This window comes from Hyperolius riggenbachi, chromosome 5 (genome assembly GCF_040937935.1).
Source record: "Hyperolius riggenbachi isolate aHypRig1 chromosome 5, aHypRig1.pri, whole genome shotgun sequence".
Taxonomy (NCBI): Eukaryota; Metazoa; Chordata; class Amphibia; order Anura; family Hyperoliidae; genus Hyperolius; species Hyperolius riggenbachi.
Window position 1 is genome coordinate 222617349 of NC_090650.1, and position 14609 is coordinate 222631957.

Sequence of the window (14609 nt, forward strand, 5' to 3'; positions counted from 1 at the left end):
TCTCTCCCTTTTGTCCAAAGGCCTCTCCTTCTCTCCTAACCTGTGTGGAAGTAAGTTTGAGGTAGTAAAGGACTACCAGACCACCAGACTTACATTGCATCTCATATATGGAGCTCCAAGTGATGCTGCTAAAAGGTAGGAGATGCAACGCATGGAAGGGCATGTCACAGCGCACTAAATTGCATATGGCAATGGCTTCCATTCCAATGAAAAAAATGCACACAAGTGCGTGCGTCATGTGCTAGGATGTTCCACTTTATAACGCAACGCACAGGAACGCACACTGTAGTGTGAATGGTAACATGAAAGTCTATAGACTTTGGCAGAAATTAATTCATTAGAGATGGGTTGGAGTTCTTTCTATGGGAAAGTTGTTTTATGTGTAATGATGAGTGGTAATGTTACAACATGCTCCTAGTCTGGAGAGATGATGAAGGATACTTCTGATCATTTATTGATGATTTTAACTGTAATGACTGGAAAATTAGACCTACATACATGTGTTTTATGGCCCTTCTAGCAGTCATCAATTCCCAATGACATACAATGAATTGCACAGAAGGACAATTCATTTGCATGACCCACAGTGTTTAGTCATAACCTCTCTTAACTGGTGCCAGTGTTTACCATGTTTGATGAAGAAATCTTTCAAATCGTTCAATTTCTCTCCCACTTCACCAACCTTACCTTGCTTACTCTTAAACAACTCCATTAGTAGAAGAGGTAAAGGATTGCTGGCACTCGATGCTGGCTAGTGCACAGCATCCTGTTGCGGGGACAGTAATGTGCTGTGAGCAGATCAGTATAAATCCATAACAGTAGAACAAACAGCGCTGGGCACCAGAATGTCTGCTTCCAGAATTTATTCAACAGGTTGCACACCAAGTTACAAACAAGCAAGGATTAGCTGTTTCGCGGGAGAACACGCTTCCTCAAACCAAAGGATGCTGAAGAAGCAGGTTCTCCCATGAAACAGCGGTTAGACCAACTAATCCTTGCTTGATTGTAACTTGGTGTGCAACCTGTTGAATAAATACTGGAAGCAGACGTTCTGGTGCCCAGCGCTTTTTGTTCAACTATGATTAAGGAGCCATGAGTTAGCTCAGATACACGTGAACTGGTTTATGCTGTTTGTCTACATTGCTTTATAAAAATCGGACTTTTACTCCACGGTCGGTGCAGCGGGATTCTTCTCTTCTACAATACATATGGCTTGCTGGTGTCCTGCTCCCGACCTGGGAGTGGAGTGGTTGTAGCGACCTGCCTTGGCTCACCTTTGCTGTTTGTTTTGCTGTTACGGTATTAAACAATTCAGTTCACCTTCTGTCATAAGGCTGTCATGAAGTTCCTCATTTTCAATATCCTCTATCAAATCTACACATTGAATGCAATTCATGCTCAGGCACACTTTCAGTGCTGCAGTTCCTCTTCGCCTTCACAAACTGGCGTATGTGAATCCCACAGATCAATGATGGGGGTGGGAGGTTGAAGTGGCAGAGGGTGGAATATTGTACATCAACAAGTCCAGAAAGTGATACATTCCCTATCATATGTATTATTATTACTGATTTATAGAGTACCAACATATTCTGTGGCATTGTACAAAGTACGAAACGAACACAGGGTACATAATAATACAGACACATTGAATATACCAGTACACAAAATACATAATTAGTGACAAAATACAGAATTGATACAAAATATAGAATTGATGGCAGTGACAAAAGTAACATAATGAATAAAATGTATAATGAATTCCAAGACACAAAAGGGGGAGAGAGCCCTGCCCTGGCCAGCTTACAATCTGAAGGAATAGGGGGGAAACAAGAGGTGTAGTTATATATATGCAATTAGAAGGGTGACTGGTAGTCAATACCTGTTTCCACAATGACTAAAAAGTACTACAAAGTACATAGTGTGCATGAGTATCCTTATTTTCAATGATTCAAAGTCAAGTGGGGCTGTATGAGCGCCTTTTGATATTACAGTTAAAGGGACTCCGAGCAGTGCAGAAACTATGGAAAGATGCATATCATTTTAAAGCTCTCTTTCTCCTCTTTCCAATGATATATAAACCGACGCCCTACGCCTTTTAGTTTTCGCTATTTTCGCGATTGAAATTGCAGCGGTCGAGATTTCAATCACGAAAATATAGAAAACTAAAAGGCGTAGGGCGACAATTTAGGTGTCGCTAGAAAGAGGAGAAAGAGAGCTTTAAAGAGAACCCGAGGTGTGTTTAAAGAATGTTATCTGCATACAGAGGCTGGATCTGCCTATACAGCCCAGCCTCTGTTGCTATCCCAAACTCCACTAAGGTCCCCCTGCACTCTGCAATCCCTCATAAATCACAGCCGTGCTGTGAGGCTGTGTTTACATCTGTAGTGTCAGTCTCAGCTGCTCCCCCGCCTCCTGCATAGCTCCGGTCCCTGCCCCCTTCCCTTCCCTCCAATCAGCAGGGAGGGAAGGGATGCAGGCGGGGACTGGAGTTCTGCAGGAGGCGGGGAGAGCAGCAGACTGACACTATAGAGATAAACACAGCCAGCTCTGACAAGCTGTTTGTCAGCAGCGTGGCTGTGATTTATGAGGGATTGCAGAGTGCAGGGGGACCTTAGGGGGGTTTGGGATAGCAACAGAGGCTGGGCTGTATAGGCAGATCCAGCCTCTGTATGCAGATAATATTCTTCAAACCCACCTCGGGTTCTCTTTAAAATGATATCCATCTTTCCATAGTTACATTGTATTACTCAGGGTGACTTTTTCCTAAAGTCAGCAGCTCCATTCTGCTGAATAGAGCTGCTGACACTGGGGAAAGTGTTGTCCTGAGTAATACAAGTAACTATGGAAAGATGGATATCATTTTAAAGCTCTCTTTCTCCTCTTTCTGGTGACACCTAAATCGTCGCCCTACGCCTTTTAGTTTCCTCGATTTTCGCGATTGAAATCGCGGCCGCGGCAATTTCAATCGCGAAAATAGCGAAAAAGGCGTAGGGCAGCTGTTTATTTATCATTGGAAAGAGGAGAAAGAGAGCTTTAAAATGATATGCATCTTTCCATAGTTTCTGCACTGCTCGGAGTCCCTTTAAAGCTATGATAGCACAGTGAGCATGGAACACTTTATTCTGGCTGAGGATGGTTACAGGTAAGTGAATAGTGCTCCCTGACTAGTTCTGGACATTTTGTTTTGTAATTGTGTTGACTATCTCATCTACTGTATATTTATGGTATAATATCTTTAATATCTTGTTCTTGCTGTCACAAACATTGCAACTTTAAGTAAACATTGACATTTTATTTTATATATTTTTTTTAGAAGAAGCAAAAGGTCAGAGGAGACGAGGTGCTGCGAAAAGACCAAGTGTTGTGCCTGGATCTGCCAACACTGTATCATCTCCTACTACACTAATCCCAGTGAGTGGCTTTGTGCCTACCTATACGCTGTGACAACTTCTACACTACTGAGTCTGGTGTCCCCCTCTTCTCCAGCTATGGTGACCCTATTCATGCCTGCAAAGAAAGAGGAAGAGATGAAGTCCAGAGCATTGAGCAAGACTCTGCTTTGTGTACATTCTGCATTTGTAGGCTAAAAACAAAAGCGAATAATGGAGTCCCAAACAATGCTTCTTAGGACATATGATGGACACCTAATGATATTGTGTGATGGGGGGGGGGGGGGGGTTGGCGGGCAGCTCGGGGGCCCAGGGTGGTGAATTTACTGGGGGGCTGTGCTAGGGGGGCCCCAAAGTTAATTTTTCACCAGGGCCCCATTGTAGCTAGAACCGGCCCTGCATGCCTACCCCCCTGCTTTCATAAAACAGAACACAGTGCTTGGCCAGGACTCCTATAGCATGTATGCATTGTCATCATTCTAAAATTGAAGACCCAATCTGTAAAACTTGTACAAGTGTTTATGTAGCTTTATTTTTTTTTCTTTGAACAGCCTGCAGGAAAAAAGAATAATGTACTTTCTAATGAAGCTAGAAAGGAAATGGCTAAGCTTGCAAAAGTTACGAAGGATGAGAGGAGAGCCCAACTGGATGCGAGGCACAAGTATTTGGTCTCCAAACTGGCTGATGGCCTGGGAATTAGTGAAAATGAAGTGGAGGACTTCCTTATTTCTGATGAAAAGGTAAAATCAGCATTCTATAGTAATGCTACAGTGCCACCTAGTGCAAACTGTATTTTTTTCTTTGCAGGTATACAGTTGTATTAAAGTTGAGAAGTAGAACTTAGTAGCAAGGTGAAGCAGAACTTTACATTAATTGACCAGCGCCAGTTTTCTGCTTACCAACAATAGTAAAATTGCTATACAGATAAAGCTTATCTATATGCTCTCTCCTATCTAGTGGCAAGATTTGCTAATTGAAATCTGGATAGTGTAAGATTACCAATTCTGACATAAGAGACCATATAAGAGACCACATAATTCTGACATAAGAGGGGTTGAATCCTGGCTGAAGCAAGTATCTATTCTATAACAAGCCCTTGCACCTATTCAGTAAGGAGTCCTTGGGCAAGACTCCCTAACACTGCAGGGTGGCCCATTGAACATGTCTGTAATGGCTGCAGCTTTTAAGTGCTTTGAGTCTGGTGTGGCATGACCATAAATTTACCTTGCTATATTTATCTATTAAAGTTTTTTTTTGGTTTTTTTGGTTTTTTTTGCAAATGCATATTTGATATTGGATTTAGATTTTTAGTCTTCATTACCATAAAATTGGCTAATGTGCTGATTTGTATGTTTAATACTGAGCAAATATGAAAGCTGTGATATCTAAAGCTCAAAGCTCATTTGCTGTTTGGTCATTTTAAGATAGGTACAACATAAATCCACATGTGCATACACGATTCTAATAAACAGAACAGTCCACAACCACAACACAGCCTACACTTACTATTGGGCTGCTTCACATCCTTTACTTCAGAATGTATGCTTTGTAGGTTTTTTTTAAAAGGTGTATACTGACTAAGCTTATTTTTTATTGCTTTTTAGTTTGGTTTAATCGCAGACTTTTTTGCTGCAAATGGATCAAAAAAACTCATCTTCTTTTACCAAGAAGTTGCTCAGGTAGGCAACAGTTTGTTATAAGTATCTTGCAGACTGTATTTTACTGTCCTACAGTAATGTTTTTTTATTGTCTTTTCAGCCAAGCAAGGTAAATGTTCCTATGTGGGCAGATGCTGCAAATCTGAATGCTTCTTACAGCCATGTTCAGAAGAAACTTTTTATTACAATGGGATCCAGTGAGGTATGTGCCTGGCTTTATTTTATGCATCTCATATTTTTGGTTTTATTATTACATTTGGGTAGGGATGGTCACTGAGATGCAAATAAATCTAAGGCAATGCTAATTTAATGCAGCTTAAAAATGGACCAGTAAAATGCCTTAGCAGTATTTGGCTGTCCCATTTTCAAGCTATTTAGCAAAATGCTGTGGTGTTATTCCAGAACAGGAACTGGGCATTCTCCTTATATGGAATAGTGTGCGTGAATGGGTAAGTAAATTAAATTGCAGCTATCCCGGTGCATTATAGCTTATAGAGATAGTGTCCCTGCCACTAACATCAGAATCGGAATTGGGCTTGGCACGTACAGGGTACTGATACACGATATACAGTAGTTACAGATACAGGACATGCAGTAGTAACAGAACATTATACAGAAAAACAGTACATTATATAACATTTATGCAGAGGGAGACAATGGCATAAGTTACAATACAATAAAAAACAACCAAAAAAGTACGCTTGACATGAAAGTTACACTGGAGCCTGGGGGTCAGTTTTAAAGTGTACCTTAGACAAGGGGGCATAAAAGTTTTATACATAACTGGGGCTTCCTCCAGCCCCTCCATGCATATCGCTCCCTCGCCGCGGTCTAAAGCCTCTTAGATTCTCCCACAGCAGCCCTGTTCTCCGCGGCCAGTCGGGCCTACTGCACATGCGAGGCGCGCCCACGCCACTGCGATCCCATTGTCTGGAGCATTCTGTGCCTGCGCAGTGCTACTGTGCAAGCGCAGAATGCTCCCAGCCACGGGAGTGAGACAGGGGCAGCAGGCTTGGCTATACTGCGCCTCCGTCAACTGGCCCAGACTGGCCGTAGAGAACGGGGCTGCTACGGGAGAATCTAATAGGGATTAAAATGCTGCAAGGGAGCGATCTGCATGGAGGGGGACTGGAGGATAAACCAGGTATGTAGAAAACTTTTATGCCCCCCTGTCTCAGGTACACTTTAACGCTTATGTGCTATGGTTGCATTAGCAGCAGAGCAAAAGAATCACTCTTTTCAGCAAAAACTTGATATGAAATAGTCTATTTTTGTGAACAGGTATTTATTGATGATCATGTCAGCTTTATACAAATAAATGACAACCAACAACCACCATAAAGCCAGCCATAAATTCAACAATCCAGTCATGCTGGAAAGCTTAACCACTTAAGGACCGCAGTCTTTTCACCCCTTAAGGACCAGAGCCTTTTTTCCATTCAGACCACTGCAGCTTTAATGGTTTATTGCTCAGTCATACAAGCTACCATCTAAATGAATTTTACCTCCTTTTCTTGTCACTAATACAGCTTTCTTTTGGTGCTATTTGATTGCTGCTGCGATTTTTACTTTTTATTATATTCATCAAAAAAGACATGAATTTTGGCAAAAAAATTATTTTTTTTAACTTTCTGTGCTGACATTTTTCAAATAAAGTAAAATTTCTGTATACATGCAGCGCGAAAAATGTGGACAAACATGTTTTTGATTAAAAAAAACCCATTCAGTGTATATTTATTGGTTTGGGTAAAAGTTATAGCGTTTACAAACTATGGTGCAAAAATTGAATTTTCCCATTTTGAAGCATCTCTCTCATTTCTGAGCACCTGTCAGGTTTCATGAGGTGCTAGAATTCCAGGATAGTATAAATACCCCCCAAATGACCCCATTTTGGAAAGAAGACACCCCAAAGTATTCACTAAGAGGCATAGTGAGTTCATAGAAGATTTTATCTTTTGTCACAAGTTAGCAGAAAATGACACTTTGTGACAAAAAAATAAATAAAAAAAGTTTCCATTTCTGCTAACTGGTGACAAAAAAAATGAAATCTGCCACGGACTCACCATGCCCCTCTCTGAATACCTTGAAGTGTCTAGTTTCCAAAATGGGGTCATTTGTGGGGTGTGTTTACTGTCCTGGCATTTTGGGGGGTGCTAAATCGTAAGCACCCCTGTAAAGCCTAAAGGTGCTCATAGGACTTTGGGCCCCTTAGCGCACCTAGGCTGCAAAAGAAATGTCACACATGTGGTATCGCCTTACTCAGGAGGATTAGTATAATGTGTTTTGGGGTGTATTTTTACACATACCCATGATGGGTGGGAGAAATATCTCTGTAAATGAGATTTCTTTTGATTTTTTTACACACAATTGTCCATTTACAGAGATATTTCTCCCACCCAGCATGGGTATGTGTAAAAATACACCCCAAAACACATTATACTACTTCTCCTGAGTACGGCGATACCACATGTGGGACACTTTTTTGCACCCTAACTGCGCTAAGGGGCCCAAAGTCCTATGAGTACCTTTAGGATTTCACAGGTCATTTTGAGGCATTTATTTTGTAGACTACTCCTCACGGTTTAGGGCCCCTAAAATGCCAGGACAGTATAGGAACCCTACAAGTGACCCCATTTTAGAAAGAAGACACCCCAAGGTATTCCGTTAGTAGTATGGGGAGTTCATAGAAGATTTCATTTATTTTTTTTCACAAGTTAGCGGAAATTGATTTTTATTGTTTTTTTCACAAAGTGTCATTTTCCACTAACTTGTGACAAAAAATAAAATCTTCTATGAATTCCCCATACACCTAATTGAATACCTTGGGGTGTCTTCTTTCTAAAATGGGGTCACTTGTGGGGTTCCTATAATGCCCTGGCATTTTAGGGGCCCTAAACCTTGAGGAGTAGTCTAGAAACCAAATGCCTCAAAATGACCTGTGAAATTCTAAAGGTACTCATAGGACGTTGGGCCTCTTAGCGCACCTAGGTTGCAAAAAAGTGTCACACATGTGGTATCGCCGTACTCAGAAGTAGTATAATGTGTTTTGGGGTGTATTTTTACACATACCCATGCTGGGTGGGAGAAATTTCTCTGTAAATTAAAATGTTATGATTTTTTTTACACACAATTGTCCCTTTACAGAGATATTTCTCCCACCCAGCATGGGTATGTGTAAAAATACACCCCAAAACACATTATACTACTTCTCCTGAGTACGGCGATATCACATGTGTGACACTTTTTTGCAGCCTAGGTGCACTAAGGGGCCCAACGTCCTATTCACAGGTCATTTTGAGGCATTTGGTTTCTAGACTACTCCTCATGGTTTAGGGCCCCTAAAATGCCAGGTATAGAAACCCCACAAGTGACCCCATTTTAGAAAGAAGACACCCCAAGGTATTCTGTTAGGTGTATGGTGAGTTCATAGAAGATTTTATTTTTTGTCACAAGTTAGTGGAAAATGACACTTTGTGAAAAAAAACAATACAAATCAATTTCCGCTAACTTTTGACAGAAAATAAAATCTTCTATGAACTCGTCATACACCTAACGGAATACCTTGGGGTGTCTTCTTTCTAAAATGGGGTCACTTGTGGGGTTCCTATACTGCCCTGGCATTTTAGGGGCCCAAAACCACGAGGAGTAGTTTGGAAACCAAATGCCTCAAAATGACTGTTCAGGGGTTCATCTGCAAATTTTGATGACAGGTGGTCTATGAGGGGCCGAATTTTGTGGAATCGGTTATAAGCAGGGTGGCTTCTTAGATGACAGGTTGTATTGGCACTGAAGTGCAGGAATGTTCTCAAATCGTGGCCTGGACATGGCAATTAAGTCGTACCAGCAGTGATCAGAAAAAAAATTTCTGTCACTGCGGTGGGGCGGGTGAGGATTTGGCCGGGTGATCAGAAGCCCGCAGGGGGCATATTAGGGCCTGATCTGATGGGTAGCAGTGACAGGTGGTGACGGGGTGGTTGATAGGTGATCAGTAGGTGATTACAGAGGAGAATATATGCAAGCAATGCACTGGCGAGTTGATCAGAGGGGTTCTGGGGGGCTAATTGAGGGTGTGGGCGGGTGATTGGGTGCCCGCAAGGGGCAGGTTAGTGTCTGATCTGATGGGTAGCAGTGACAGGTGGTGACAGGGTGATTGATGGGTGATTGATGGGTGATCAGTGGATGATTAGAGGGGAGAACAGATGTAAACAATGCACTTTCGGAGGTGATCTGAGGGTGGGTCTGCCCGCAATCTGAGGGTGTGGGTGGGTGATCAGGTGCCCACAAAAGGCAGGTTAGGGTCTGATCTGATGGGTGGCAGTGACAGGTGGTGACAGGGGGTGATTGATGGGTGATTGACAGGTGATCAGTGGGTGATTATAGGGAAGAATAGATGTATACAGTACACAGGGGGGAGGGTCTAGGGAGGATCTGAGAGTGTGTGTGTGTGTGTGGGGGGGGGGGGGGGTGTTCAGGAGCCCCCAGGGGGCAGTTTAGGACCTAATCTAAAAAATAGCGTTGAGATAGTGACAGGGAGTGATTAATGGGTGATTAGGGGGGTGATTGGGTGCAAACAGGTGTCTGAGGGGTGGGCAGGGGGGGTCTGATGGGTGCAGTGGGCGATCAGGGTGTAGGATCAGTGTGCTTGGGTACTTACTAGGAGGGCTGCAACCTGCCCTGGTGGTCCCTCAATCACTGGGACCACTAGGGCAGGAGGCAGCCTGTATAATACGCTTTGTATACATTACAAAGCGTATTATCCGCTTTACATGCGGCAGATCGGGGGTTAATAACCCGCTGCCGATGCTAATTGGCTGGCGGGTTGACGTCGCGGGTGGGCACATCCAGCGTGTGATCCCAGGCCAGCTAGTCCGCAACGAGCCGCCGCCGATCGGTGTATTGCGGTCGTTGCGGGCTCCACTTTGCCGCCGATCTATCTATCTATCTATCTATCTATCTATCTATCTATCTATCTATCTATATATATATATATATATATATATATATATATATCTATATAGATCTATATATATAGATCTATATATATATCTATATATAGATATATATATCTATATATAGGTGGTTGGGAGGGGATCAAGGGATACATGGGGGGGAGATCTGTATAAAAAAGTGTTTTTGTACACTAAAATCGCACAGCCTGTCACGGCTGCAGGCTGTGCGTCTCTCCCTGTCACACAAGATCCACAGTGACAGGGAGAGGGAGGCGGAGAGGGAGGCTTTCGGAGGGTGATCGCTGGGATTGGCTCACAGCGATCACACGGCAGGGAGCCAATCAGTGACGGCTCCTGCCGATACCCGGAAGCCTTAGCTGTCATAAGACAGCTAAGTGCAGCCGGTTCGGTGCGCACGATCGCGGCGGGGAGCGGCGGCGCCGGTGATAGAGATCTACGCCCTGCCAGCCAGGAGCCCATCAAAACTGGGCGTAGATCTCTATCACCTCGGTCCGGAAATGGTTAAAAGAGAAATAAATTGTAAATTTTGTACTGATTTGTAAACATTTTTTCATTTCTTTTAGGGCTTAACAGGGACATGCCTCTTTTTTTTGCGCACCACAGATAAAGCAATTACTACCGCCAATGTTATACAGGTGAGCTGTAAAACTTTCATGTGGTATAATTGTGAATGTAACAGGTTTGCCAACTTATATGTGCTATCACCTGAAAAATACAAACTAATTTAAAGTGTACCGGAGCTGTTGTAAAAAGATATGATACTTACCCACGGCTTCCTCCAGCAGCATAAACACATCTGAGTCCCACGCTGTCCTCCCATGATCTGCCATTCATCCGCGATCAGCCCCAGTAAAAGGCTCAGTCCAGTCTGGGTCTTCTGCGCATGCGCGGGCCTCCCACACATGCGTAGTAGACCGGGACTGGCGTGACTGAGCCAGCTACCGGGGCTGATTGCAGCTGAACGGCAGACCACAGGAGGACGGCGTGGGACTTAGACGTGTTTATGCTGCTGGAGGAAGCCATGGGTGAGTATCAAATTTTCTTTTTACGACAGCTCTGGCTTATTTTAACCACTTCACCTCACAGGCTATTTTAACCTTCCCACCAACAGCCATTTCCACCTTTTAGCGCTCCCCCCATTCATTTGGTCATAACTTTTGCACTGCTTATCACACCTAAATAATCTATATGTTGTTTGTTTTTGTGCCACGAGAGAAAGAGAAAGTGATATGCAGTGAAGGAGGAATCATAAAATGTTAACAGAGGTTTTAAATTGGCATAAGATGCAAATTTTGTCTGTGTCCTAAAGCATAGACCTAAAACACTAAAAGCGGCATATATACAGTGATGTGAAAAACTATTTGCCCTCTTCCTGATTTCTTATTCTTTTGCATGTTTGTCACACTTAAATGTTTCTGCTCATCAAAAACCATTAACTATTAGTCAGAGATAACTTAATTGAACACAAAATGCAGTTTTAAATGATGTTTTTTATTATTTAGTGAGAAAAAAAACTCCAAACCTACATGGCCCTGTGTGAAAAAGAAATTGCCCCCTGAACCAAATACTGGTTGGGCCACCCTTAGCAGCAATAACTGCAATGAAGCGTTTGCGATAACTTGCAACGAGTCTTTTACAGCGCTCTGGAGGAATTTTGGCCCACTCATCTTTGCAGAATTGTTGTAATTCAGCTTTATTTGAGGGTTTTCTAGCATGAACCGCCTTTTTAAGGTCATGCCACAACATCTCAATAGGATTGAGGTCAGAACTTTGACTAGGCCACTCCAAAGTCTTCATTTTGTTTTTCTTCAGCCATTCAGAGGTGGACTTGCTGGTGTGTTTTGGGTCATTGTCCTGCTGCACCACCCAAGATCGCTTCAGCTTGAGTTGACGAACAGATGGCCGGACATTCTCCTACAGGATTTTTTAGTAGACAGTAGAATTCCTGGTTCCATCTATCACAGCAAGCCTTCCAGGTCCTGAAGCAGCAAAACAACCCCAGACCATCACACTACCACCACCGTACCATATTTTACTGTTGGTATGATGTTCTTTTGCTGAAATGCTGTGTTACTTCTACGCCAGATGTAACAGGACACGCACCTTCCAAAAAGTTCAACTTTTGTCTCGTCGGTCCACAAGGTATTTTCCCAAAAGTCTTGGCAATCATTGAGATTTTTTTTAGCAAAATTGAGACGATCCTTAATGTTCTTTTTGCTTAAAAGTGGTTTGCACCTTGGATATCTGCCATACAGGCCATTTTTGCCCAGTTTCTTTCTTATGGTGGAGTCGTGAACACTGACCTTAATTGAGGCAAGTGAGGTCTGCAGTTCTTTAGATGTTGTCCTGGGGTCTTTTGTGGCCTCTCGGATGAGTTTTTTCTGCGCACTTGGGGTAATTTTGGTCGGCCGGCCATTCCTGGGAAGGTTCATCACTTTTCCATGTTTTTACCATTTGTGGATAATAGCTCTCACTATGGTTCGCTGGAGTCCCAAAGCTTTAGAAATGGCTTTATAACCTTTACCAGACTGATAGATCTCAATTATTTTTGTTCTCATTTGTTCCTGAATTTCTTTGGATCTTGGCATGATGTCTATCTTTTAAAGGTGCTTTTGGTCTACTTCTCTGTGTCAGATAGCTCCTATTTAAGTGATTTCTTGATTGAAACAGGTGTGGCAGTAATCAGGCCTGGGGGTGACTACAGAAATTGAACTCAGGTGTGATAAACCACAGTTAAGTTATTTTTTAACAAGGGGGACAATCACTTTTTCACACAGGGCCATGTAGATTTGGAGTTTTTTCTCTCAGTAAATAATAAAAACCATCATTTAAAACTGCATTTTGTGTTCAATTATGTTATCTTTGACTAATAGTTAACGTTTTTTGATGAGCAGAAACATTTAAGTGTGACAAACATGCAAAAGAATAAGAAATCAGTGAAAACCACTTTTAAGCAAAAAGAACATTAAGGCTCATCTCAATTTTGCTAAAAAATCATCTCAATGATTGCCAAGACTTTTGGAAAAATACCTTTTGGACCGACGAGACAAAAGTTGAACTTTTTGGAAGGTGCGTGTCCCGTTACATCTGGCATAGAAGTAACACAGCATTTCAGCAAAAAAACATCATAACAACAGTAAAATATGGTGGTGGTAGTGTGATGGTCTGGGGTTGTTTTGCTGCTTCAGGACCTGGAAGGCTTGCTGTGATAGATGGAACCATGAATTCTACTGTCTACCAAAAAATCCTGAAGGAGAATGTCCGGCCATCTGTTCGTCAACTCAAGCTGAAGCGATCTTGGGTGGTGCAGCAGGACAATGACCCAAAACACATTGGCAAATCCACCTCTGAATGGCTGAAGAAAAACAAAATGAAGACTTTGGAGTGGCCTAGTCAAAGTCCTGACCTGAATCCTATTGAGATGTTGTGGCATGACCTTAAAAAGGCGGTTCATGCTAGAAAACCCTCAAATAAAGCTGAATTACAACAATTCTGCAAAGATGAGTGGGCCAAAATTCCTCCAGAGAGCTGTAAAAGACTCGTTGCAAGTTATCGCAAACGCTTGATTGCAGTTATTGCTGCTAAGGGTGGCCCAACCAGTTATTAGGTTCAGGGGGCAATTTATTTTTCACACAGGGCCATGTAGGTTTGGAGTTTTTTTTCTCACTAAATAATAAAAACCATCATTTAAAACTGCATTTTGTGTTCAATTATGTTATCTTTGACTAATAGTTAACGATTTTTTGATGAGCAGAAACATTTAAGTGTGACAAACATGCAAAAGAATAAGAAATCAGGAAGGGGGCAAATAGTTTTTCACATCACTGTATATATAGAACAGAACAGGGTTGATAAACTGCTTGCATTCTCACATTATTGATGCCAAGGACCTCAAAGCTAACAAATTTTGTTAATTTGTGCCAATTCACCAAAGGCTGATTGATAAGAGAAAAATAGTAGATAAAAAACCCATTCGGTATTTTAGACCTTTATGTGCTAATTCACCAATATTTTTACAGGTGTGGTAGAAGTGCAGTAATTTCCCAAAGCCCAGTTGTCAGTAACATGTTGTTACATGCTGGTCCCATGCGGAGACAGCATTACAATAGTAAGAGGCATCCCCGACATGTGCATGTTTTGTTATACTGCCTCTGCTTGCTGAATCTAGTCTCCATTGGTCTTTCTTAACATTTTATCTATTTGCCACAGCTTAGATGAACTCCAAGAAACTTTGCACATGCCCTGCTTAGGTTAATTTCCCACTAGCTCCTTATTGCCCCCACTCATCCGCATTTTCAAACCGCTTAGCCGCATTTTCAAACAGGAACTTAAGTTTAAACTGCTGAAGGGTGGCAGAGGAACCTTGTTTTGTTCCGTATCTCTCTGCTCGCTGCATGGCGGGTAGGAAACCGGGTCAGTCATAGGGAATCCTCTTTGCTTCTGTGAGTCTCGCACTGATACCGAAAGAAGAGAACTGTAGGTATTGGAACTGTGTTTTACCGCCTTCTGTAACCTTGGTGAATAAACATTTACTGACATTTGTTGAGTACACAAAAAGGCTGGCACCACAAAAAAGTAGAAGTAAAAAAATT

General features: G+C 42.3%; 1 protein-coding gene across 3 annotated transcripts in view; it reads left to right on the top strand.

The window, feature by feature from the left end:
* The window catches only part of LOC137518608 (dynein axonemal heavy chain 5-like), a 553928-nt gene that overhangs the window by 43140 nt on the left and 496179 nt on the right, over positions 1-14609 (top strand). For all 3 annotated transcript variants that reach the window (XM_068236692.1, XM_068236695.1, XM_068236693.1), the window contains exons 3-7: positions 3314-3411; positions 3941-4129; positions 4994-5068; positions 5148-5249; positions 10581-10652. In XM_068236692.1, the coding sequence (XP_068092793.1) occupies positions 3314-3411; positions 3941-4129; positions 4994-5068; positions 5148-5249; positions 10581-10652 (536 nt within the window). The remainder of the gene's footprint in view (positions 1-3313; positions 3412-3940; positions 4130-4993; positions 5069-5147; positions 5250-10580; positions 10653-14609) is intronic.